We start from the raw sequence: 22,373 nt of genomic DNA, 5'->3' as shown, positions 1-22,373 counted from the left end.
GGCAAATAGGCTGAGTCTGTAAACTGCTTAGAGAGGGCTGTAAAGCACTGTGAAGTGATATATAAGTTGCTAACTTCCTCCCTCCCTTCTTTCCTTTCTTCCTTCCTCCTCCCTCCCAGTGGTTAGAAGACAATATTGCAGGCTAACTCTGCCTACTGCCAGCAGTTTGATTTCCACCGGTCAAGGTTGACTCATCCTTCCGAGGGTGGTAAAAATGAGGACCCAGATTGTTAGGGAGCAATAGGCTGACTCTGTAAACCTCTTAGAGAGGGCTTGTAAAAGCACTATGAAGCGGTATATAAGTCTTAAGTGCTATTGTTATTGAGCATGACAAGAGAGCCCCCCCCCCCTCCCCTTCCTTACCTGCTGCATTCCTTGCAAAGTCTGCTGGAGGATTTTCAGCTGCTGGTCTTGCTGGGCTCATCTTCGCGCCCCGCTCTGCCCTGCTCCTGCTTCAAGAGCTCAACTTCATTTCGGTAGGCATCCAGCTGGCACCGTAAGCTGTTGTTTTCCTCCTTCAGCGCTTCTGTTGTGAAACTAAAACTGGGACGGAGAAGACAGAAAACTGAGATGAGCTAGTTGCCTTAACACAAGAAGTCACGACGTGTCGACCTCCTAATGTGGGAATGATGGGGATGTAGTGAATAATTCTAGAACACATGTAGATGTCTGTTGTGGCCTAGCAGGAGCCGTTGGAGCTGCCACCAGACTCCGACAGCGAGGGGGCCCTATGAGTCGGCTCTGGAGGAAGTGGAGGACCCTGGACAGGTTCCGACTCCGAGCAGGACGCAGAGAGGCTGGTTGGCCACCAGGAGGCACCTGAGCCTTGGACCAGTGGGGAGGAGACAAGGGAGAGTGAGCCAGAGCCAGTAGTGAGTTGTTCCTGGATGCACCGCATCGAGAGCTACTAGGCGTCAGGAACATTACACAATTACAGGAGGTGATTGTACTCAGCTGGTGGTCATTAGGCTCCTCTCCAGACTATAAAAAGCTACTTGTGCACACGGCCCTGTTTGCAGAAGTCAATGCAGTCAATGAATGTCGGAGGACATTACTGTGAGCTTGGCAGGCTGGATTGCTGCCAAGCCTTATCTGTGTTTATTGCTGCCTGAGTTTCCCTGAGTTGCTGCCAAGGTCCTATCTGTTTGTTCTGCTTGGCTTTCAGCCACTGAGGTTTGGTTTCTTGCTATTAAAGTACATTCCAGTTAAGCTTGTCTCGGCAGTCATTACTGGACGGAGGAGGGGGTCAGAACAGATGTCTATAGAGAGCCTCAGTCGTCCAGGTCATGGATGTCCAAAGGTGCATTTTCAAAAGGGCAACTGGACTTTATTCCTTTTTTTCTTGAAGACCTTTCGTTTCTCACCCAGGAAGCTTCTTTGATTCTGACTGAACAGTGGAGAATGGAAAGATTTATATTCCTTGAAGTCATCTGGTCCTCAGTGCTTTGCCTGAGAGTTGTCGATACCATTTGGAGGTTAACAGTGGGTGAGAGCGCAGTACTGCAGGCTACTTCTGCTGACTGCCGGCTGCCTGCATTTGGCAGAATCAAATCTCACCAGGCTCAAGGTTGACTCAGCCTTCCATCCTTCTCAGGTGGGTAAACGAAGACCCAAACTGTTGGGGTCAGGTCCAAGGTCAAAGCACTGATTCCCGTTTCCGAGAGATCAAATGTTCCATGCCTTGTTCCCGCATCTCCAGAGAAGGCGGCATTCTAGCATTGTACTCTGGGTAAGTACCACTTCCATCTCCTGTATGCACAGCTTCTTGCCTACCACACACAGGAAGTCCTCAACTTACCAAAGTTCATTTAGTGACCGTTCAAAGTTACAACGGCACTGAAAAAACATGACTTATGACCATTTTTTCACGCAGAATCCCCAGGATCACATGATTTATATTGGGACGCTTCACAACTGACTCCTATTTATGACGGTTGCAGTGTCCCAGGGTCATGTGATTCCTCTTTTGCAACCTTCTGGCAAGCAAAGTCGAAGGGGAAACCAGATTGAATCGCGGTGGCACAGTGTCAGAGTGCAGTACTGCAGGCTACTTCTGCTGCCTGCTGGCTGCCTGCAATTTGGCAGTTCAAATCTCACCAGGCTCAAGGTTGACTCAGCCTTCCCATCCTTCCGAGGTGGGTAAAATGAGGACCCAGATTGTTGGGGGCAATATGCTGACTCTGTAAACCACTTAAGAGAGGCAAAAGCACCAGGAAGCAGTATATAAGTATATAAGTGCTAGTGCTAGTGCTATTTAACTGTGCCCTTTGCACCTGAATAGTGAAAATGGGCGAGAAACATTTTTGGAACTGATGAAAGGTGAAAAGTTGCCTTTTGAAAAACACCTTTGGGAAAACACACCTGGCTGGATTTTGCTTCATCGAATTAGGGCCATTCCTATTTCTATACTGTAATGTTCATGGATACCTGACTCTTCCGTTTCTTTCATTTCAGGCGAATCTGTTTCATCATCAGACATCTCCATTGCCTCCTCTCGGCGAATGTCCATCAGTTCATCGTTGTGAAGGTTCCGGAGTTCCTAGGATTTAAAAGCTTTTTTTAAAAAAATGCTCATTACAAGCCAGTTTGGGCATAGTCCATATACCACGCTGGGGCTCAGGACCCGGACAGCACTTCGAAGTTCGGGGGAGCTGGTAGAGGTTTTAAAGGGGATTCGGGTTAATGTCAGGGTTCCAAGTAACCCCCCCTCACCCCCCCCCCCCCAACGAAAGAAGACTGTGAGGCTTAAGTTTCCTCAAAGTTTCATTTTATTAGGATGTCCTATTGGCACATCAGGGAAAAACCCGAATCTGAAAGTTTCCAGGTTTCTCCATCCAAAAGAAAGTTCAAGTCCCTGCCCAGCACCCACATGTCCATCACAAGGTCCATCAGCACTGTTCCAAAACTGGAGATGCCTCCCAGTCACACCATCGCAGCTGCAGGGCAGGATGTCCTTGACTCTCTGATAAAAGAATGTTATTTTGACTATATCTCACCCATACTCCATATAATACCCGCCCTCCCATTTCCCATAGAAATTGTGGCAGGCCTGAAGCCCAATGCAAACAATGGCTTCCAGGTCTGAAACGTTCATGAAAAAAGAGCATATAAACCAACCATTTGAACTCATTCCAGATACCCCACATATATTCCAATAAAGAGCCGAGGTGGTGCAGTGGTTAAATGCAGGCTACTTCAGCTGACTGCAGTTCTGCAGTTCGGCTGTTCAAATCTCACCGGCTCAGGGTTGACTCAGCCTTCCATCCTTCCGAGGTGGGTAAAATGAGGACCCGGATTGTTGTTGGGGGCAATATGCTGACTCTGTAAACCGCTTAGAGAGGGCTGAAAGCCCTATGAAGCGTATAATAAGTCTAACTGCTATTGCTATTGCTATAAAAACCTATTTCCTCTGGCTCTTCCAAAATCAAGTCATTTCGGCAGCAACTTGAAGGCTTTGCTTTTTCTGCTTATTCTACGGTGCAGTTTGGCCTTTGTGAAAACTGGTCTTGATTTTCGTTTAATAGGACTCCCTTGTTGGGCTTCTTGGTCACATGTTGGGAATCTAATGCCTTCCCATTCTGGCTGGGAATCATGGAAGGCGTGGTTCCATACATACGGAAGGGCCAAGGTTAAGGAAGGTGATGTTAACAGGTGTCTTCATGGAAGTTATTGCAGAACAATAACCAATAACCAATTTCGTTGTATTTACTTTGTGCAATGATAATAAGGCTATACTAAAAAAAACAAGATATAAGGTAAAGGTAAAGGTTCCCCTTGTACATATGTGCTAGTCGTTCCTAACTCTAGGGGCGGTGCTCATTTCCATTTCAAAGCTGAAGAGCCAGCGCTGTCCGAAGACGTCTCCGGTGGTCATATGGCCGCATGACTAAACGCCAAAGGAGCACGGAACGCTGTTACCTTCCCACCAAAGGTGGCTCCTATTTTTCTACTTGCATTTTTTACCTGCTTTTGAACTGCTAGGTTGGCAGTTCAGGGGAAAAGTCAGGGGAGCTCACTCCATTACGCAGCGCTAGGGATTCGAACCGCCAACTTTCTGATCGACAAGCTCAGCATCTTAGCCACTGAGGCACCGTGTCCCCAAAGCAAGATATATTTACTCCAATATGTGAACATCCTGTCACTGGCAGCTTCACATAAAATAATAGAAGGTGTACTGGCTCTCTTTATTTTGCATTTGAACGAGAATCAGCCACTATAGGTGAATAGAGGCTCCTGGACCATAGCCTGCTATTCTATAAATATCCAGCTTAGATAGGATGCTCCATCTAATTTAGTAGGCTTTTCTCAGAGTGAGCTCTCCGGAGACTTCCAGAAGTTTGGATTAAGCATTTTTATTTTATTAAAGCAAAGTGTCAACTCTGAAGCTGGCCTGACTGGGGCCATCTTGAGGCTTAGTGTTGCCACATTGGAGATGAGGGTTAGGGAGGGGGAAATAGAGATAGCTGGGGGTTTTTGTAGCCAAAACAAAATAGTTCCTCTGGGAACCAAGGACATTCGCACAGGTGGCTGAAGAGAGGAGGAGTGAAGTTACCAAGCAACTGGACAGAAACTTGATTGGAACATGATTGTTTGGGGAAAAGAGGTGGGGACACTTTTACTTTTAATTAGATGAAAACTGTGGGAACCTTCAGAGTCGGTTTTCACCAGTCTGTGCCAATATGATGTCTCCAATAAAACTTTCTTTGAGGAATCTACTTGCCCTCAGTTACTTAGAACCCTGACATTAAACCGACTCTTAAGATATTTTCTCCGTTCCAACCGGAGCGACTCTCTGGGATCCGAGCCTCGGCTGCTCGGCTACCTGGGCAGCAGAAAGGAAAGACAGCGAGATGGAGGACACAAGGATTATAGGACAGAAGGCCAAAACATCTGTGTTTAGTTATTTCTGATTAGCAGCAGGCTTCCCAAGTTTCAGGAAAGTGTTTCGGCTCCCAGCTCCCATAAGGCAGTATGTACCTACACAGGCACGAATGCAGGCATGCAATACAAACATTTAAAATGTTTTTTTCCCAGCACCGAATCTAATAAGTGGGAGAGTGAAAATGCTGCTTTTAAATTCCTCGTTCAAAAAAAGTGTCAGATATCCTAAATTGGAGGTGGAAACCTCTAGAAAGTTTGGTAGGCATGCAGGATTGATTTTTTTAAAAAAAATAACAGTACCATCCCCAGGGAACTGCTATCCTGAGAGAGGAACCTTGCCTCACAATCAAGAAGTTGTGGAGTTCAATCCTAGGTAGAGGCAGATGTAAGATTTCCTGTTTGGGTAGGGGGGTGGACTAGATGACCTGGACGGGCCCTTCCAACTCCGTTAATCTGTTAATGCGCTTCTGATCTGCTGTTTTTCTACCGGCTTTTCACACCCAAAGGTGTCTCTTTTTCAAAACAATCCTGACAATCCGCCACTGTTGCCGATTCGGATCTTCCAACCCATCTTCCATTGTGCTTTTTATTTTATTTTGTTTTTAAACCGCATTAAAATGCCTACCGGGAGAAGGAGAATTGGATGCTTCGCTTGTTTTAAAGAACACAGTTAAGACCCAAATATTTTTGTAAAAATAAACAAATATGAAAACGTGAGGTCTCAGAATATTAATTCCCTTCTAGGCTGCATCCATATTGCACTTAGGTTCATTCCCACCGAACCTTTACCAAAATTAAAAACAATTAATTCTTACAGGATAAAGCCTCAGCCTGAAAGACAGATTACCTGTTGGACAACTTACCTGAACTTTCTGTTGACTGCAATCAACATCTTTGTTCTATATGGGATTATTTGAGTGGTTTGGAAGACTGTGAGATCTTTTCCCCTCCCAGTGATCAGCTCTACAGTTATGGAGAGGGCCAGCATGAAAGGGCCTTTGATTGACAGCTGTCACTGTGACCCGGACAATGCTACTATTGGCAAAAACTGACCGAATAAAGGGCTTGCACAACACACTTAACCAGGTTGCTTACAACCCCTAGTGGCTGCATTCAGATGACAGCCTGTCCAGCTTGGCATCTGTCTGTTCAATGGCTTAGCTTGATGCTTGTATCCTGGCCGCACTGATTAGCTTATGGAATCCTGTAAAATCTCCAACTATAGGGGAAGGAATGGCAGAGCTTGGCAATAGGCTGACTCTGTAAACCGCTTAGGGAGGGCTGTAAAAGCACTACGAAGAGGCATATAAGTCTAAGTGGCATTGCTGTTCCTTCTCTCCCTTCCTCCTCTCCTTCCTTTCCCTCCTTCCTTCCCTCCCTCCCTCCATTCCTTCCTTCCTTCCCTCCCTCCCTCTCAGTAGTTAGAATGCAGTATTGCAGGCTAACTCTGCATTCCCACTGCCAGCAGTTCGATCCTGACCGGCTCCAGGTTGACTCAGCGTTCCATCCTTCTGTGGTTGGTAAAATGAGGACCCAGATCATTGGGGACAATATGATGACTCTGTAAAGCGCTTAGAGAGGGCTGTAAAGCACTGTAAAGCGGCATATAAGTCGAAGCGCTACTGCTGTTCCTTCTCTCCCTTTCTCCTCTTCCTTCCTCTCCCTCCTTCCTTCCTTCCCCCTCTCCATTCCCTCCTTCCCAACGGTTAGAATGCAGTGTTGCAGGCTAATTCTGCCTATTGCCAGCAGTTCGATCCTGACCTCAGGATTGACTCAGCCTTCCATCCTTCCAAGGTGGGTAAAATGAGGATCCAATTAGGGCCAATAGGCTGACTCTATAAACCGCTTAAAAAGGGCCATAAAGCACTGTGGAGCAGCAGTATATAAGCCTATGGTGCCACTTACCTTGCAGGGTTTAACAAGCCCATCATTTATAAGCGCACCTAGTGTTACTGGAGCTGGGAGAAACGTCCTGGGAAGGTACCCACCTCTGCTTGCTTGCACCACACGCTGATGTTCTTACGCTGCGCTTTCGTGAAATGGTCCCAGGCCTTTTGTTTGCAGGCGGAATGGTACACGGCCACGATCTGCTCGACTGCAGGTTTCAAAGTCAGCAGGCAAAACCGGGCCACAATATCATCCAAAGGGGATGGGGGTGGGGGAGGGAGGGGCAAGAAAAAGGAGTAAAGGAGTAAGAAAGCGCAATTTTTTTTAAAAAAAAATGACGTTGTTAGAGAAGGCCGATTCCCTGGAGTGGGAGGCGGGGGAGATCCGGTGTTGCAGAGGTAGCAGCGTTGCTGGCAGCAGAAACAGCAGCAGAACACCGAGTCCCTGTAGGTTTTGATTTGAGGAGTTCAGTGCAATCCAGGGGATGGCAAAAAGGGATATGGAGGAAGAATGGAAGAGGAGGGGAGAAGATCAGAAGGAATGGAAGAGGAGGAAGAGGAGAGAGGAGCAGGAGGAGAGGGAGGAGACGGAGAGGAGGAGGAGGAGCAGGAGGAGGAGCAGGAGGAGAGGAACAGGAGAGATGAATAGGAGTGGTGGAAGAGAGAAAAGAGGAGGAGGAGACGAAGAGGAGGAGCAGGAGGAGAGGGAGGAAGATGAGACGGAGGAGCAGAGAGGAGGAGCAGGAGGAGGAGGAGCAGGAGGAGGAGCAGGAGGAGAGGAGCGCAGGAGAGAGGAGCAGGAGGAGAGGAGCAGGAGGAAGGAGCAGGAGGAGAGGAGCAGGAGTGGTGGAAGAGAGGAAGAAGAGGAGGAGGAGACGAAGAGGAGGAGCAGGAGGAGAGGGAGGAAGATGAGACGGAGGAGCAGGAGAGGAGAGCAGGGAGGAGGAGCAGGAGGAGATGAGCAGGAGGAGATAGGAGCGGAGGGAGAGCAGGAAGATATAGGAGGTGGTGGAATAGAGGAAAGAGAGGAGAGAGAGGAAGAGGAGGAGCAGGAGGAAGGGAGGAAGATGACGGAGGAGCAGGAGGAGGAGGAGCAGGAGGAAAGCAGGAGAGAGGAGCAGAGGAGAGGAGCAGGAGGAGAGGAGCAGGAGGAGAGGAGCAGGAGAATGAATAGGAGGTGGTGAAGAGAGGAAGAAAGCGGGAGGAGGAGAGACGGAAGAGGAGGAGCAGGAGGAGAGGGGGAGATGAGACGGAGGAGCATGAGGAGGAGGAGCAGGAGGGAGGAGCAGGAGGAGAGGAGCAGGAAGAGAGGAGCAGGAGGAGAGAGCAGGAGGAGAGGAGCAGGAGGAGATGATATGGAGTGGTGAAGAGAGGAAGAAAGAGGAGGAGGATAGGACGGAAGAGAGGAGGAGCAGGAGGAGGGAGGAAATGATACGGAGGACAGGAGGAGGAGGAGCAGGAGAAAGGAGCAGGAGAAAGGAGCAGGAGGAGGAGGAGCAGGAGGAGAGGAGCAGGGATGAGAGGCAGGAGGAGATGAATAGGAGGTTGGTGGAAGAGAGGAAGAAAGAGGAGGAGGAGAGACGGAGTGAGGAGCAGGCGGAGAGGGAGAAGATGAGACGGATTAGCAGGAGGAGGAGCAGGAGGAAAGGAGCAGGAGAAAGGAGCAGGAGGAGGAGCAGGAGGAGAGGAGCATGAGGAGAAGCAGGAGATGAATATGAGGTGGTGGAATAGAGGGAGAAGAGGAGGAGGGAGAGACGGAAGAAGAGGAGCGGAGAGAGGGGGCAGGGGAGAGGGAGGAAGAGGAGAGGGAGGAGGAGGAGCAGGAGGAGAGGAGCAGGAGGTGGTGGAAGAGAGGGAGAAAGAGGAGGAGGAGGTGCGCCCGAGGTGATGGAAGGAGGAGGATAGGGCAGGAGATGGTGGATGAGAGGAGAATCAGCAGGAAAGGAGTAAGCCGCCCTGAGTCCCCTCAGGGAAAAGGGCGGCCTATAATGTCATTAAAATGAAAAAAATGAATGAAATGAAATGGAGGGGCAGAGGAGATGGAGGAGGAGGAAAGGGAGGAGGAGGAAAAGGAGAAGGAGATGGCAGGGTAGGGAAAATAATAATGAATGGGAAAAGGAGGCAGGATGTCTCTGAAAACTGAAAAGGATCGGAGACATTTGGCAAAAAACCATGTTTGGCCAGAGAGAAGCAAAGGTGAAGGTAAAGGTTTCCCTGCCAGTCCTGTGAGACCCTAACGCAAGGTGAATCTCTGTTCTTAGCCAGGGATCCAATGTTGTCCATTTACCTGGTCATGTGGCCAGCATAGATGACACTCAAAGGCGCACGGAACGCTGTACCTTCCCTTCCAAAACGGTGCTATTTATCTACTCACATTTGCTGCTTTAGAACTGCTAGGTGGGCAGCAGCCGAGGCAAGGAACGGGAGCTCATCCCTTGCATGGTGCTCGGGGTCTCAAACCCGGGCTCTCCAGCGGCCAGAATAGCATCTTTTAACCGCTGAGCCATTGCATCCCCGTTTGCAAAGAGAGGATTGTAATTAGCACTGGGGGCCGTTGCAGAAGACTGGAGTTGCAAAGACAAAAGCCCTGCTCCATTACTATTCCTTTGCGAGGCACGCAAACTCACAAAGCCAGCATGCACGGGGCGAACCGGTGGTAGACTTCTGTGAAACCCACCTCTGGATTCCGGGGAGAAACAGAGGAGTGAAAACCGCAATAGCATCGCCAAGGGTGGAGAAAGCATTAAAGGACCAGAATGGGGTTAGGAGCATAGAAAAAGAAAAGGGCGGGAGGGAATACAGCAGAATTACATTACCTGGAAATCTCAAACCTGCCAATTAGAAAAAATGACCTGCAGATCTTCAAGTGAAAAGAAGAGTGGAATTGTGGGAGGACAGGGAGTATCCACCTACCTTGGTTACCTAAGCCCCTTCCCAATCAGCAAAAAGTTAGGGACGTTTGTAGCAAGCCCCATCACTAAGGCACGAAACGGAGCGGAGACAGACAGGGAAAAAAGCCTGATTCACCTTAAACCTCTTCCCTCAAATTACCCAGAAATTCGTCTGGCAAAAAACGGAGCTGCCTTCCAGAAGGGCCCAGCGGCATGAGCTGCTGCAGAAAATGGCACAGAGAGTCCTCAACGTACAACTTAACGCTTAGTGACCATTCTAAGTTCTTACGCTCACATGGGGCTACCCCTGAAAAGCAATTCGGAGACTACAGCTAGTCCAGAATGCAGCCACGCGAGCGATATTGGGGTGTACCAAATCTACCCACGTTACACCTATCCTCGTGAGTGCACTGGCTGCCAATTGGTCTCCGGATGCAATCATGGGTTGGTCATACCTTTAAAGCCCTACATGGCTCAGGACCAGCGTATTTGCGAGAGACCAACCTACGCAGCATACTCCCCAACGGCCTAAGATCCACAGGGTGGGCCTCCTTAGGACGCCGTCAGCGGACAATGTCAGCTGGCGGGGCCTCGGAGGAGGGCCTTCTCTGTGGCTGCTCCGACCCTGTGGAATCAGCTGCCCCCAGAGGTCCGGACCTCCCAGCCTCATGGCCTTCAAAAGTTGTTAAAACCTGGCTGTTCCGGCAGGCCTGGGGCTGTTGACCTTATTATGTAGGGTCCAGCCCCAACTTGAATGTATGCATGTTGGAGAATTTTAATCTTCATTTTTATTTTATTTAGTTTGTTTTCTTTCTTGTTCTGTGTAAGCCGCCCGGAGTCCTTCGGGGCGGCCTATAAATCTAATAAATTAAATTAAATAAATTAAATTAAGTTACCGTGTTTCCCTGAAAATAAGACGTCATTTCTGAGGTGCAGGAGGCAGTGAGATCCCCTCATGGCTGCTGCTGTGTTGCACTATTTTCGGGAAGGGCTAATTTTAGCGCATGCGCTTCAAAAGCCCGATTGGGCTTATTCTCCGGGGAGGTCTCATTTTCGGGGAAACACGAGTTCAACGGCACCAAGAAAAGTGACTCGTTTCCCACACTTACAACCACTGCAGCATTTCCCCCACAGTCACGCGATCGAAATTCAGGTGCTCCACGACTGACTTGTATTACGACGCTTGCCGCGTTCCCCGGGGATGGGGGGGGTCAGGTGACCCCCATTTTTCGGCCTTCTGACAAGCCAAGTCAATGGGGAAGCCGGCTTCCCTAAGCAACCCTGCGACTAACTTGACAACCGCAGAGATTCGCTTAACGGCAATGGCAAGAAAGGTCGTACGACGGGGCGGGATTCGCTTAAGAAATGTCCCACTTATAGCACAGGCTGTGCTCAGTTATGGTCATACGTCGAGGACTCTCGGTAGCAGGTCTTCCGATGGGGTAAATGGCTTGGAAGTCTACCTGATATTTGCCGTCTTCGAAAGCCAATAATTGCCTGCAGAGAGTGCCTTCACGTACCTTTAGTTCTGGAAAGAGCCATTGCTTCCGGCCTGAGTGGAAAAGGAGTGAGGTCACCTTATCATCACCGGAACGAAGGAAGGGCCCAGATTCTGCAACCTACGTATTCTGCAACCTACGTATTCCTTACTCCAAAAGGAGGAGAATTTGGACTTCGACGTTCTTTTTCCTTACCCATCAAAAATTGGGGGGAGGAGGGAGAAAGACTGGGGTCAGGAGCGTACCCCTTGATCTATCTCTTTGTTAGAATGGCGGAATCTTTTAGACATGCACAAGAGGTGGCTCTAAACACCTTCACTAAGCAAGTAAGGGCGTATTTTAGATCTACATCTCCTCTGTCTGACCTTCAGTGGGAATTGTAACAGGGAAATGTCCTCGTTTTGTTGTGGCCTGCCAGCGGCAAGCAGAGCTGGCAGCAGATTTGGACAGTGAGGAGGTTGGGGAGGAAGATTGGCCAGTCCTGGAGTCTGGGGAAGGCTCTGATGAGGGCTCTGTGTTGGAGGCAGAGAGCGGGCCAGGGCCGTCTGCCAGTTATCAGCTACCTTCGGAGTCAGACATCAGTGAGGAGGGAACAGCTGGAGCCTGTTCCCGTGCGCATGCGCAGAGTTGTCAGATGAAGGGAACAGCTGAAGAACAGGGCTCGACTTGGGAGGAAGGCCACAGGTGGACGGTGAATGGCCCCTCCCTTAGGGAATAAAAGAGCAGCGAAAGGGGTGTTTTCAGGAGACAATGAGTTTGCTTAATTGGTCCGTGACTCTCCGGGAATCCTTGCCAGGTTTTGTAGATATCGGCCTGGCAGCTCTCCAAGCCAGATAAGGTCTGTGACTGTAAATCCTCCCTTGAAAGACTTTGCTGGATGTGAATGAGCGGAATTCAGTCAATTAATAAAAAGGTGGGGTTTTTTGTTGGGACAAGGAGTCTGCTTTGTGGTTTGGGGAGGGGCAGGGCAGAACAGTTTGCAGGCTAAGCAAAGCCCCCGGGTTGCAAAGAGCCCCTGGCACTTACACTGAGCAAGAATCCCCGACAAAGCCAGTTTCAATTTCTCCTTGGCTTCCTCCATTTCCTTATCATGGGCCGCTTTTTCATTCATCAGCCGGCGGATGTGGCTGTTGACCGATTGGACCATAGTGTAGAAGCTGTTGGCAGTCCGCCGGTTCACTTCCCCCTCTCCAGCCAGGCCAGCAACGTCTGGACAGCTTCCAAAAACTTGGCATCCACTGGAGGGAGAAAGGGGGGGAGGGAGAATCGCAGTTAGGTTACAAGCGTGGCCCTTGTTGGCTGGACACGTGGATTAAAGTTTTAAAAAGCACAACCAAGGAAGAGATTCCTCATGGGGGCAGAAGTAATATATTTTGGAGTTAAGACCTATTCCCCCTCCAAAAGAGAGTGAAAATCTGGGTGCGTCTTATAAACTGAATACAGTATTTTGGCCTCCCAAAACCACGCCCCTTCACAAAAATGGATGCGCAGAGGGTTTGGGAGGCCTGCAAAATGCTCCTGGGTGCTGGGGAGGGCAAAAACGAGCAAAAAAACAGGCCTTTTGCTCGTTTTGCCTCCCCCCCCCAGCCCCCAGAAGCACTCTACAAGCCTCCCAAAGCCTATGCATGTCCTGTTTTTTGCAAAAAAATTGGCTCATTTTGACAGCCCCCAGAAGCACTTTGCAGATCTCTCAAACTCTCTGCATGCCCCGTTCTTAACAAAAAAAATGGCGTGCAGAGGGTTTGGGAGGCCTACAGAGTGCAAAAACCTTTTTTTTTAAATTTACCTCTTCAAAATCTTGGCGCGTTTTATACTCCGGTGTGTCTTCTAGTCCGAAAAATATGGTAGGTGGAACCGTCCCCTCAAGCAAAATGCAAAGTTGGGTGAGGAGATTCACCCGTCCCCAGTTGCAACGCTCTTCTCTATTTATGGTTGAGTCACGCAACTCAGGCAGGGGTAGGATTCCACCAGTTCAGACCAGTTTAGGCGAACCGGTTTGCTCCGACTATCAGCCAGGCCCGCCCACCTGCCCTTGTGCTATATACTCCCCTATAGTCTCGTTTCTGAAGCCCAGTTCATGGGCGTGGCATAGTGGATTGCCAGCGCCTCAGCCTTTTTCCTTCCCAGCAGTAATGCAGAAGGTGATTTCTCCATAAATTGCGAACCGCGCGCTCAGCGTACCGGTTGTTAAACCGGTAGGATCCACCCGCATGTGCATTCTGATCAGCGCACGCGGATTCACGGTTCCACCACAAAAGGACGACGAAATCGCGGTCGATGAAAGCGCGTATGTGATGTCATCACAGTGCGACGAAAAAGATCGAAAAATGTAAAATAAAGCGAAAACCTTACCCTAACCTCCCAAACCTAACCCTAAAACTAACCCTAAACCTAACCCTAAACCTAACCCTTAACCTAACGAAAAACCTAACGCTAACCCTTAACCTAACGCTAAACGTAACGCTAACGCTCTAAACCTAACCCTAACCCTTAACCTAACCCTTACCTTTATGTGAATCGGCTTGCTGTAATTTAATTTTTATTTCAATTTTTCGATCTTTTCGTTGCGCTGTGATGACGTCACATACGCGATTTCGTCGACCGCGCTTTTGTGGAACGCGGTTTTGACGGGTCACGGGATTCACGCCGGAAACCCAAAAGAGGAACGGGCGAAGCCACGCGTACCAGGCGACATGGCTCTGCAGAGCATCACGGTGCTATGTCAATCAATCCCCTTTTGCTACATGTGCTTATGCTTCCGCGATCCCCTTCCGGTGAAAAGTAATCGCAAATACCTTCAGCTTCTCAACCACCAGGCTGCACTCATAATCGGAATAGTTCACCACCGGCGGTGGGGAGGGCGGGAGGAACCGCTCTTCCGTCTTCCTCTTGCGATGGCGCTCTTCTCTGGCCAACATCCGCTGCTTTGCATTCCCACTCGTAGAGATCGTCCCGGGCTTCGGCAAAATCCACATGGAGGCGTCCCGTACTTTCTTGTCGGTGCTGGAGCCCAGTCGGATGCATAACCTGGTGGGGACAATGCATGAAGTCTCTGGAGGGGGCCAGGCGGCTCGATTCTTCTCGGCCTCTCAGTGTTGGGGTTGAAGAAATGCAAACAGCTTAAATCTTCTTGCAGAGGTTCTCATTCATGCAGGTCGTGGTTGCCGCCAAAGGTGCTTTTTTCCGTGACCCGACAAAAGCGCGAACGTCAAAAGCGTGCCGACAAAACCGCGGCGCTAAAACCACGATGTCAAAAGCGGGCCGACAACAGCGCGCTGACTGAAGCACGATTTAAGTTAAGGTAAGGTTTAGGGTTAGGTTAGGGTTAGGGTTTGGTTAGGGTTATTTTAGGGTTAGGTTACAGCGCGCTTCTGTCGGCGCGCTGTTGTCGCGCGCTTCAGCGCTCATTCGTCGGCGCGGTTTTGTCGGTGCGGTTTTTGTCACCGCGGTTAGTCAGGCACGCTTTTGTCATTCGCGCATTTGTGGTGGAACCCTTTTTTTCAGCAGGCAACTGGACTTTCTTGCTTTTTAGACTACAGGAACCATTTGCATCACTCAGGTGACCTTGAGGACAAGATAACCTCCAGTGGCCTCAAAGACTCTTTAAAAGGATTGGAAGGACCAGCTGTCTGCAAGGAATATAATCTTCCATTCTCCACCGTCCAGTCAGAGTGGAAGAAGCTTCTTGAATGAGACCATTCTTCAAAGAGAAACAAGGAAGTCCAGTTGCCTCCTGAAAAAGCACCTTGGGGACAACCGTGACCTGGTTGACTGAGATCTCCAGAGACTTTAAGCTATCCAATTTGGGATGAACACCTTTTGAATGGTGTGGGAGTAGGGATGGATTTCCAGAGAGAAAAAATTGCAGACTACAGGAACCATTTGCACTACACGGGTGACCCTGAGGACACAGATAAAACCTCCAAATGCTTCAAGGACCCTCTAAAAGGATGCACATGATCAGCGGTCTGCAAGGAATATCAATCCTTCCATTCCTCACCATCCAGTCAGAGCTGAAGAAGCTTCTTTGGATGAGAAGCGAAACATCTTCAAAAGAAAAAAAAACCAAGAAAGTCCAGTTGTATCCTGGATACAATACTAGCACATATATGTGAGGGGAACCTTTACCTTTATCTATGAACTACACATTAATTATACGTTGTGATCAGAAAAAAGTAAGAAACAGAACATGCAGTGGGAAAATCCAAGCTAGCTGACATGGCAGCTTCTGGCCAGTGCATTCTAAATACCTAAATTATAAAGAAGTTTGTTCCTTCTGAAAAATCTACAGAGCAGACAATAAACACCACCTGACAGATACACTGCTTTATCCACCATATATTCTTCGGCAAAACGGATATGGCAGAAATGCTTTTACTCTTCCGAAGAGCGATGATCTCTCCGCACTTCTCAAAAATCTCCACGATGGTCTCTTCCGTCCCATTTTCTGGCAGCCCCCAACAAACACCGTCTTGCACCCAGGAGGCCTCTCCCTTGTCGTGGGCGGAGGAAGATCTAGAAATACAAGAGGAAAACTTCCATGAGCAAAAGATATCAGGCGTCATTTATAAACCATTAACAACTGACGGGGGGAAAAAACACCTAATTATTGAGCAAAGCTGCACTTAATAACAATTGAACAGATAGCACAACCAAGGTAAAGGTAAAGATTCCCCTCGCAAATATGTGCTAGTTGCTCCAGACTCTAGGCGTGGTGCTCATCTCGTTTCAAAGCCGAAGAGCCAGCGCTGTCCGAAGACATCTCCATGGTCATGTGGCTGGCATGACTAAACACCAAAGTGCGCAGAACGCTGTTACTTTCCCCCAAGGTGGTGCCTATTTTTCTACTTGCACTTTACGTGCTTCCGAACTGCTGGGTTGGCAGAAGCTGGGACAAGTAATGGGAGCTCACTCCATTACGCAGAGCTTAGGGATTCAAACCGCCAAACTGCCGACCTTTCTCATCGTCCTTACCACGACCCACCACACCACAGTAGTCATGCCTGCAGCCGGTCAATTTGATTCTAGCAGGCATTGTCACCTCCCACCTCCTTCAAAGATCTCTGAAACCAGATCTCTGCAACACCGCGACCCTTCCCTTGATCTACCATTCGAACCCAGGCAGCAGGGTGTGACTTTCTAATTCCAAGGATTTCTTGCAGCCCTCGAGGGCGGTTTGCAGGCATTCAGGCAAGGCTCACTCGGATTAGGTGGAAAGAGCGTGCAGCTTTTGCAGTGGACGATCTCCTTGGCCATCGGCATATCGACAGGATGGGCGGTGGCACGATTCCCAAGAGCCGGGCATCAGCGGGTTAAGCGGTGGGATGCCCGTCATCATTCCCAGGGCGGGGTCGAAGTCTGAAAGACAGAAGGATTTGAGACGTAAGCGCACAAGCATCCCAATGAAGATTCCAAGCGGATTACGCACCCGTTAAGACTCAAGGGGCCCAAAATTGTGAGACATTCCTAAGGCGATGCACTTTGAAAAAGCCAAGCTCGTTTATCAGCGCAGAATCCATTGCACGAAACTGGCTATTCTGGGTTTGGGGAGAGTAGGAGATCTGGACGAGGAAAGCATCCACAGTTTGCCGAATTATTTCCCAAGTTGCCCTCCATCCTTTCTTCCTGCTAGAAGGACGCCAACATGTTGAACGCCAGACCGGGACAACTCGCTGTGGCCAACTCGCCCTGGGACAATTCAACAATTCAATTTAATTCATCAGCATCATCTTCTTTTCACGACCCCATAATCCCTTGCGCGGTGGAGTCTGGAGAACTGAATGGAGCTAGCAGAGTGTTTACTGGCTCGATGCCTTTCCTGTTGCAATGCGGAGTTTTGTTCAGCAGATATATTCTCGGTGTGGCCAGAGAGAGAAATATCTGCCTCTACCTAGGACTGAACTCACAGCCTCCCAATTGTGAGGCGAGAGCTCCATTTGTAGGCCACCGCACCACTCTCAACAATTCAATTTAATTATTTAAAATATTTAAAAACAATTTACTTTTTGTCATTCACATTTCATTTTGTCTCTCCTTTGGCATCTTTTATTAATTATTCTATTCCAACATTTCTTTGATATTAGTATAACTCTTTTCCTGTAGCGAGTTGGCCATGGTGAGTATCCTAAGACCCTTTGTACACTGGCTTAGTTACTTTCCCATCTTCTTTTTCACTTTTCATGGGTTGCTATTTTTGCTGTTTAAAAAACAAAGACTTCCAGGCACTAAGAACCCCCATCCACTTGAAGGAAAGAGGGAAAGCAAATTGAGCTCGAACTGGGTGGAGTAAAAATAGCCTTTTGCACATCAGAACCCTGCCACTGGTATAATATCTGAGTTAAAATACTATGGCAGAAGATATAATATTGCTTGGTTATTGGAAAGATACAGGTTGATAGATGGAAGAATAGAACTTAAAACTAGTTAAACTTAGTGAAACTTAGTAGTAATAGGATATAATTAATAAATAATTGATAATGATAATAATGTATACAATGTGTAGTGTTATGATAAGTAATAATTGGATATGAATATTGAATGATACCCATGAAAGGAAGATTAGAAATCCTTTTGGATTATACAAAAGTTAATAAAAAAGAATTAAGTTAGATACAGTTTAAGTTTTGATTATTAGGGGTAAAATGTTATGATACAGGATATAGTCAAATAAAGGAGGGATAATGATGACAACCTATATACGTATATATGAGTATAATATAAGGAAACTAGATGAAAATTGTCATCAGCAATTTGGAAAGGAGGATTAGAAAGTCTGTTTTAAATATTATGGATGTTTAGCTAGAATAGGACATAAGGATTCAGTGTTATTGGAGGATTTAGAAATATTAAATGAAATGACCGTATGTGGTTATGTATTAAATTTCGGTATATTTTTATGCTGAAGGACGTTTAAACAATTATAGTCAAACATAAATGGAGGTATAAGAGTAACATGTATAAATATTGAGTTAAAATACTTGGTTAATATGAATTAGCTTGATGACTGTGGAAGAGATGCATGAAAACCTTTTGTAACCAACTGATACACTTTCTACAGTATGTACGATGAGAATTTTTTTAATGTTGTTTTTTATGTTTAAAAATAAAGAATAATTGCAAAAAAAGAGAGAACCCTGCCCAAATCACCGTTTTCAATACCCTCTGATTCGAATCTGTATTACAAAAAAATGGTTATAATAGTGGTATAAATAATTAATATTATTATAAGGGTTGCTACTGCTGTTGCTATATTATAGGACAAAGTATAAGCAACAGGAAGGCATGCAAAATGAAGAACTAGAATGGCTCAACAGGGAAGTTGATAAAGAAGGCTGTATAATTACTTTATATTATTATGTATGTTTTGGTTTTTTTGTTTTTTCTTGTGTTTTCTTTCTGTTTTTAAAGATTAAAATGTTCAATAAAAACGATTTTTTTAAAAAATTGGTTACGATAATATCACTGGGTTATGGGCTATCAACAATGTTGATAGTTCTGCCACCATGAAACCAAGCACAAAAAATTTCCTGTGCATATAAATAGCCCCTCTCATAACTTGAGCCACTGAGCCAAGTCACGAGTTGCAGTGAAACTAAGTAGAAAAAAAATAGAGAACAATTTGTATCTGTCTTATGACTCAGTTTATACTGTTTTCCTTATTAATATGAGATGGGGGAGTATCACCAGTGCTCTGCAGCATGTCACACAAAGGTATTTATTTTTATTTTATTGATTTATTTATGCATTTAACATGCATAAGTGCTTAGTAAACAATGTATTGTCTGGGTCAATTTACTTGTACATAATAGTAATAATAATAGTAATAATAGTACTAATCATCATCATCATCATCATCATCACTTATACCTAGTAATAATCTTCCACTTCTAATTTCTACGGCTATTGTCTAACCATTGATAAAACAAATCCCATGTTAAAAATATTCTGTATCTTCTTTGTCCTTTATGTTTAATGTTAACCTATTCATTTCTGCACAATCCTAGTATTTTCCTAATCATATTTTCAACTGTAGAGTATGTCCTCATTCTTCCAGTGTTGTGCAAATACAACACCGTTGCTGTCAAGACATGGTAGTATTAAATATATGTTCCCTTTGTCATATTTTTTGGTATTATAAAAGGTATTTGTTTTTCACGGAGAAGGGAAAATGACATCTTTCAGGGCAGAAATCTTATTGGGGGTTCCTTTTAAGAGATTAATTAGAGATTAATTCTCTAAGAATGATGATATTTGACCCATGTGCACTCTTCTGGATCAGGAGTGTACTTACTAGGTAAAGGAGGATCTGCTGTCATTCCCATTGGAGCCATCCCTAAATTATTCATCGCGGGGTCCAGGCTGTTGGGTCAGACATGCCAAATCCATCGGAGAAGAATCAAGATTCAGTGTTTGGATGTTCTCTGCAGAGAAGGTCACAATTAGGAAAGGATCCAACCGTCAGGCCTGCAGCCATCTTTTCTTTTGGATCTTGGCCTGCCGCACTTTCTATTATTCTGCTATGCATTTTCTATTGTGGGAAAATGGGAGGGGGGATTGTAAGGAGTTGCATGCTAGGTAGCCATAACAAAATTCTTTCTAGAAGCCAAGGTCATCCTTTGTCTCTGCACCTGACCGGAATTGGATGGGTGGAACTGCCAGCATGGCAGTGGGAGATTGGACCATGGGATGGGCTTGTGGGTGTGGGGGCAAGATCTTGAACTTTCAACTGGGTGGGGAAAACCTGGAAGCTTTCAGATTCGGGTTTTTCCCAGATGTGCCAACATGGCTCTCTTAACAAATTGGAACTTTGAGCAATGCTTTGCCCCGGACTTGATTTACTTTTGGATGCTGTTTGGAATCCTGACACCAACTTGCTTTGAACCTACTAAAAATGAAGTGAGGCTTTTTAAAAAAACTGCTATCTTTATTTGGGGAGGAGGTACGATGGAGCCAGAGACAAAAAAAAACAACATTATTTGGATAAAGATAGGAGCAAACTCCGATTACAGAACAAGATGTAACAAGAGATTCAAAGTCCTTTATGCCGTGAGAACTCAATGGAAATATATGTCCCCCTCCCCCTGCCTCGAATAAGGACGTGGTCTTCGCAACGCCAGAACTTGAGGTGTCAAGGTTTCAAGCTCAAATAGATGTGTACAAAATAGATCTTTGCGGGCACCTCTCTTGGCTTCGAATGATCCCCTGATTAGCAGGTGTACAACCCCCTAAAATGCAGGCCATGGTCTAGAGTGGTGTACATATGTTTATTTGCACCCAGGAAACCATTTGGCAAAATTCCCTTAAAGAAGGGCTCTTGCTTGCCAATTCCTGAACTGAAAACAGACCCAGATTAAGAACACAGTAAGAACATCTCTGTCTCATAGTAACATAAATTCAAACTCATCAAGGGATGGAAGGGAGTGTTGTGGCCTGCCAGTGGGCCAGTGAAGCTGGCAGAAGACTCGGACAGTGAGGAGGTTGGGGAGGAACATGGGCCAGTCCTGGAGTCTGGGGAAGGCTCTGACGAGGGCTCTGCATCGGAGGCAGAGATGGGGCCAGGGCCGGTCTGACAGTTATCAGCTGCCTTCGGAGTCGGAGATCAGTGGGGCAGAAGAACAGCTGGAGCCTGTTCCCGATGTGTGCATGCACAGAGCTGTCAGGAGAAGGGAACAGATAAAGAAACAGGGACTGGGAATAAGGCCACTGTTGGATGATGAATGACCCCTCCCAGAGGAAATAAAAGAGGAGCGAAAGGGGAGTGGTGCTTGCAGGAGACAATTAGTTCGTTAGTGTGAAGATTTGCTTATCTGAGAGACTCCTTGCCAACTATTTGCATATAGCGTTCTGCCTGGAAGCTATCGACCTGGCAACTATCCAAGAAATGATAAGGTCTGTGTTTGCAACTCCCCCTTGAAAGACTGTTTGCCGGGACTTTGCTGGATTTGGTGAAGCCTAGGTCAGATAGGGAGAGAGTTGCTGTGGTGACTGCGAACCCTAAGACAGCAGCATTGAATCCTTGCCCACCTCAGGAAAAAAAAATTTTCTGTTTCTTCCTCGTACTGTTAGGACATCGTCTTGTTTAACAGTGAAAACATTGGGCACCTGAAACTTGTTCAGGAGGGCATCAGGTCAAGATTTGCACTCCAGATCTCTGGCCCATGTATTAAACTGCCTAATGTTTATTTACACAATGGACACAATGGAAAGTCCAGTGGTTTTTCTGCTTATTTTTGGACTCCTGCTTCCATCCGGCCATAAAAACACATCTCCTTGGAGAACTGAACAAAACCATTCTGAACCACCAAGGAATTGTCTTCTCCAATCAACTCTTCTGTCGCGGGACAACTTGATATCAGCTTAGGATACTTTAGAAACAGATCTGGAAGGGACCTTGGTGGTCTTCTAGTCCAGCCCCCTGCTCAAGCAGGAGAACCTATATACCATCCCAGACAAGTGACTGTCCGGTTTCTTCTTAAAACCTCCAATGATGGAGCGCTCATGATTTCTGAAGGCAATTTATTAAACAATATCATTTCTTCTATTTCTCCTTTCCTACTTCATGGCACCAACAGTGCTGTATTTTATATCCGCTTTCTGTAGCTCTTTTAGGGTCTTTCTAAATGAGGGGTGGGATACCACAAGTCATTCGATTTTACTCAGCTGATCAAACTGACTAATGAAAATCAACCTCTTCTGCCCGAGGCTTCCCAAGAGCATGAAGCAAACGCCTTGTCCCGACAAAACCTTTATTAATTGACTGTGAATTCTGCTCATTCACATCCAGCAAAGTCTTTCAAGGGAGGATTTACGGTCACAGACCTTATCTGGCTTGGAGAGCTGCCAGGCCAAGATCTGCAAAACTTGGCAAGGAGTTTTGGCGAGTCACGAACCAATTAAGCGAACTAATTGTCTCCTGCAAACTCCACTCCCCTTTCCCTCCTTTTATTTCCTCTGGGAGGGGCCATTCATTGTCCACCTGTGGTCTTACTCCCAAGTTGACCTCTGTTCTTTAGCTGTTCCCTTCCTCTGGCAACTCTGTGCATGCGCACACTGGGAACAGACTCCAGCTGTTCATTTGCCTCACTGATGTCCGACTCTGAAGGCAGCTGAGAACTGCCAGATGGCTCTGGCCCCCTCTCGGCGTCCGACACAGAGCCCTCATCAGAGCCTTCCCCAGATTCCAGGACTGGCCCAGGTTCCTCCCCAACCTCCTCACT

General features: G+C 47.0%; 1 protein-coding gene across 1 annotated transcript in view; it reads right to left on the bottom strand.

Moving 5' to 3' along the window:
- The window catches only part of ENOX2 (ecto-NOX disulfide-thiol exchanger 2), a 28,004-nt gene extending 8,427 nt beyond the window's left edge, over positions 1-19,577 (bottom strand). The window contains 19 exon segments of the mRNA XM_032228326.1: positions 364-416; positions 419-532; positions 535-543; positions 2,428-2,539; positions 6,870-6,976; positions 12,184-12,345; positions 12,348-12,395; position 13,658; positions 13,953-14,084; positions 14,086-14,147; positions 14,150-14,209; positions 15,465-15,533; positions 15,536-15,610; positions 15,613-15,672; positions 16,359-16,424; positions 16,427-16,451; positions 16,454-16,515; positions 19,448-19,507; positions 19,510-19,577. Coding sequence (XP_032084217.1) covers positions 364-416; positions 419-532; positions 535-543; positions 2,428-2,539; positions 6,870-6,976; positions 12,184-12,345; positions 12,348-12,395; position 13,658; positions 13,953-14,084; positions 14,086-14,147; positions 14,150-14,209; positions 15,465-15,533; positions 15,536-15,610; positions 15,613-15,672; positions 16,359-16,424; positions 16,427-16,451; positions 16,454-16,515; positions 19,448-19,507; positions 19,510-19,531 — 1,299 coding nt within the window. The 5' untranslated portion in view covers positions 19,532-19,577.
- Between the last annotated feature and the right edge of the window lie 2,796 nt (positions 19,578-22,373).

The sequence above is a fragment of the Thamnophis elegans genome, chromosome 12 (assembly GCF_009769535.1).
Source record: "Thamnophis elegans isolate rThaEle1 chromosome 12, rThaEle1.pri, whole genome shotgun sequence".
Taxonomy (NCBI): Eukaryota; Metazoa; Chordata; class Lepidosauria; order Squamata; family Colubridae; genus Thamnophis; species Thamnophis elegans.
The sequence above is the reverse complement of the archived record's forward strand: the minus strand, read 5'-3'. Positions and strand labels throughout refer to the sequence as shown.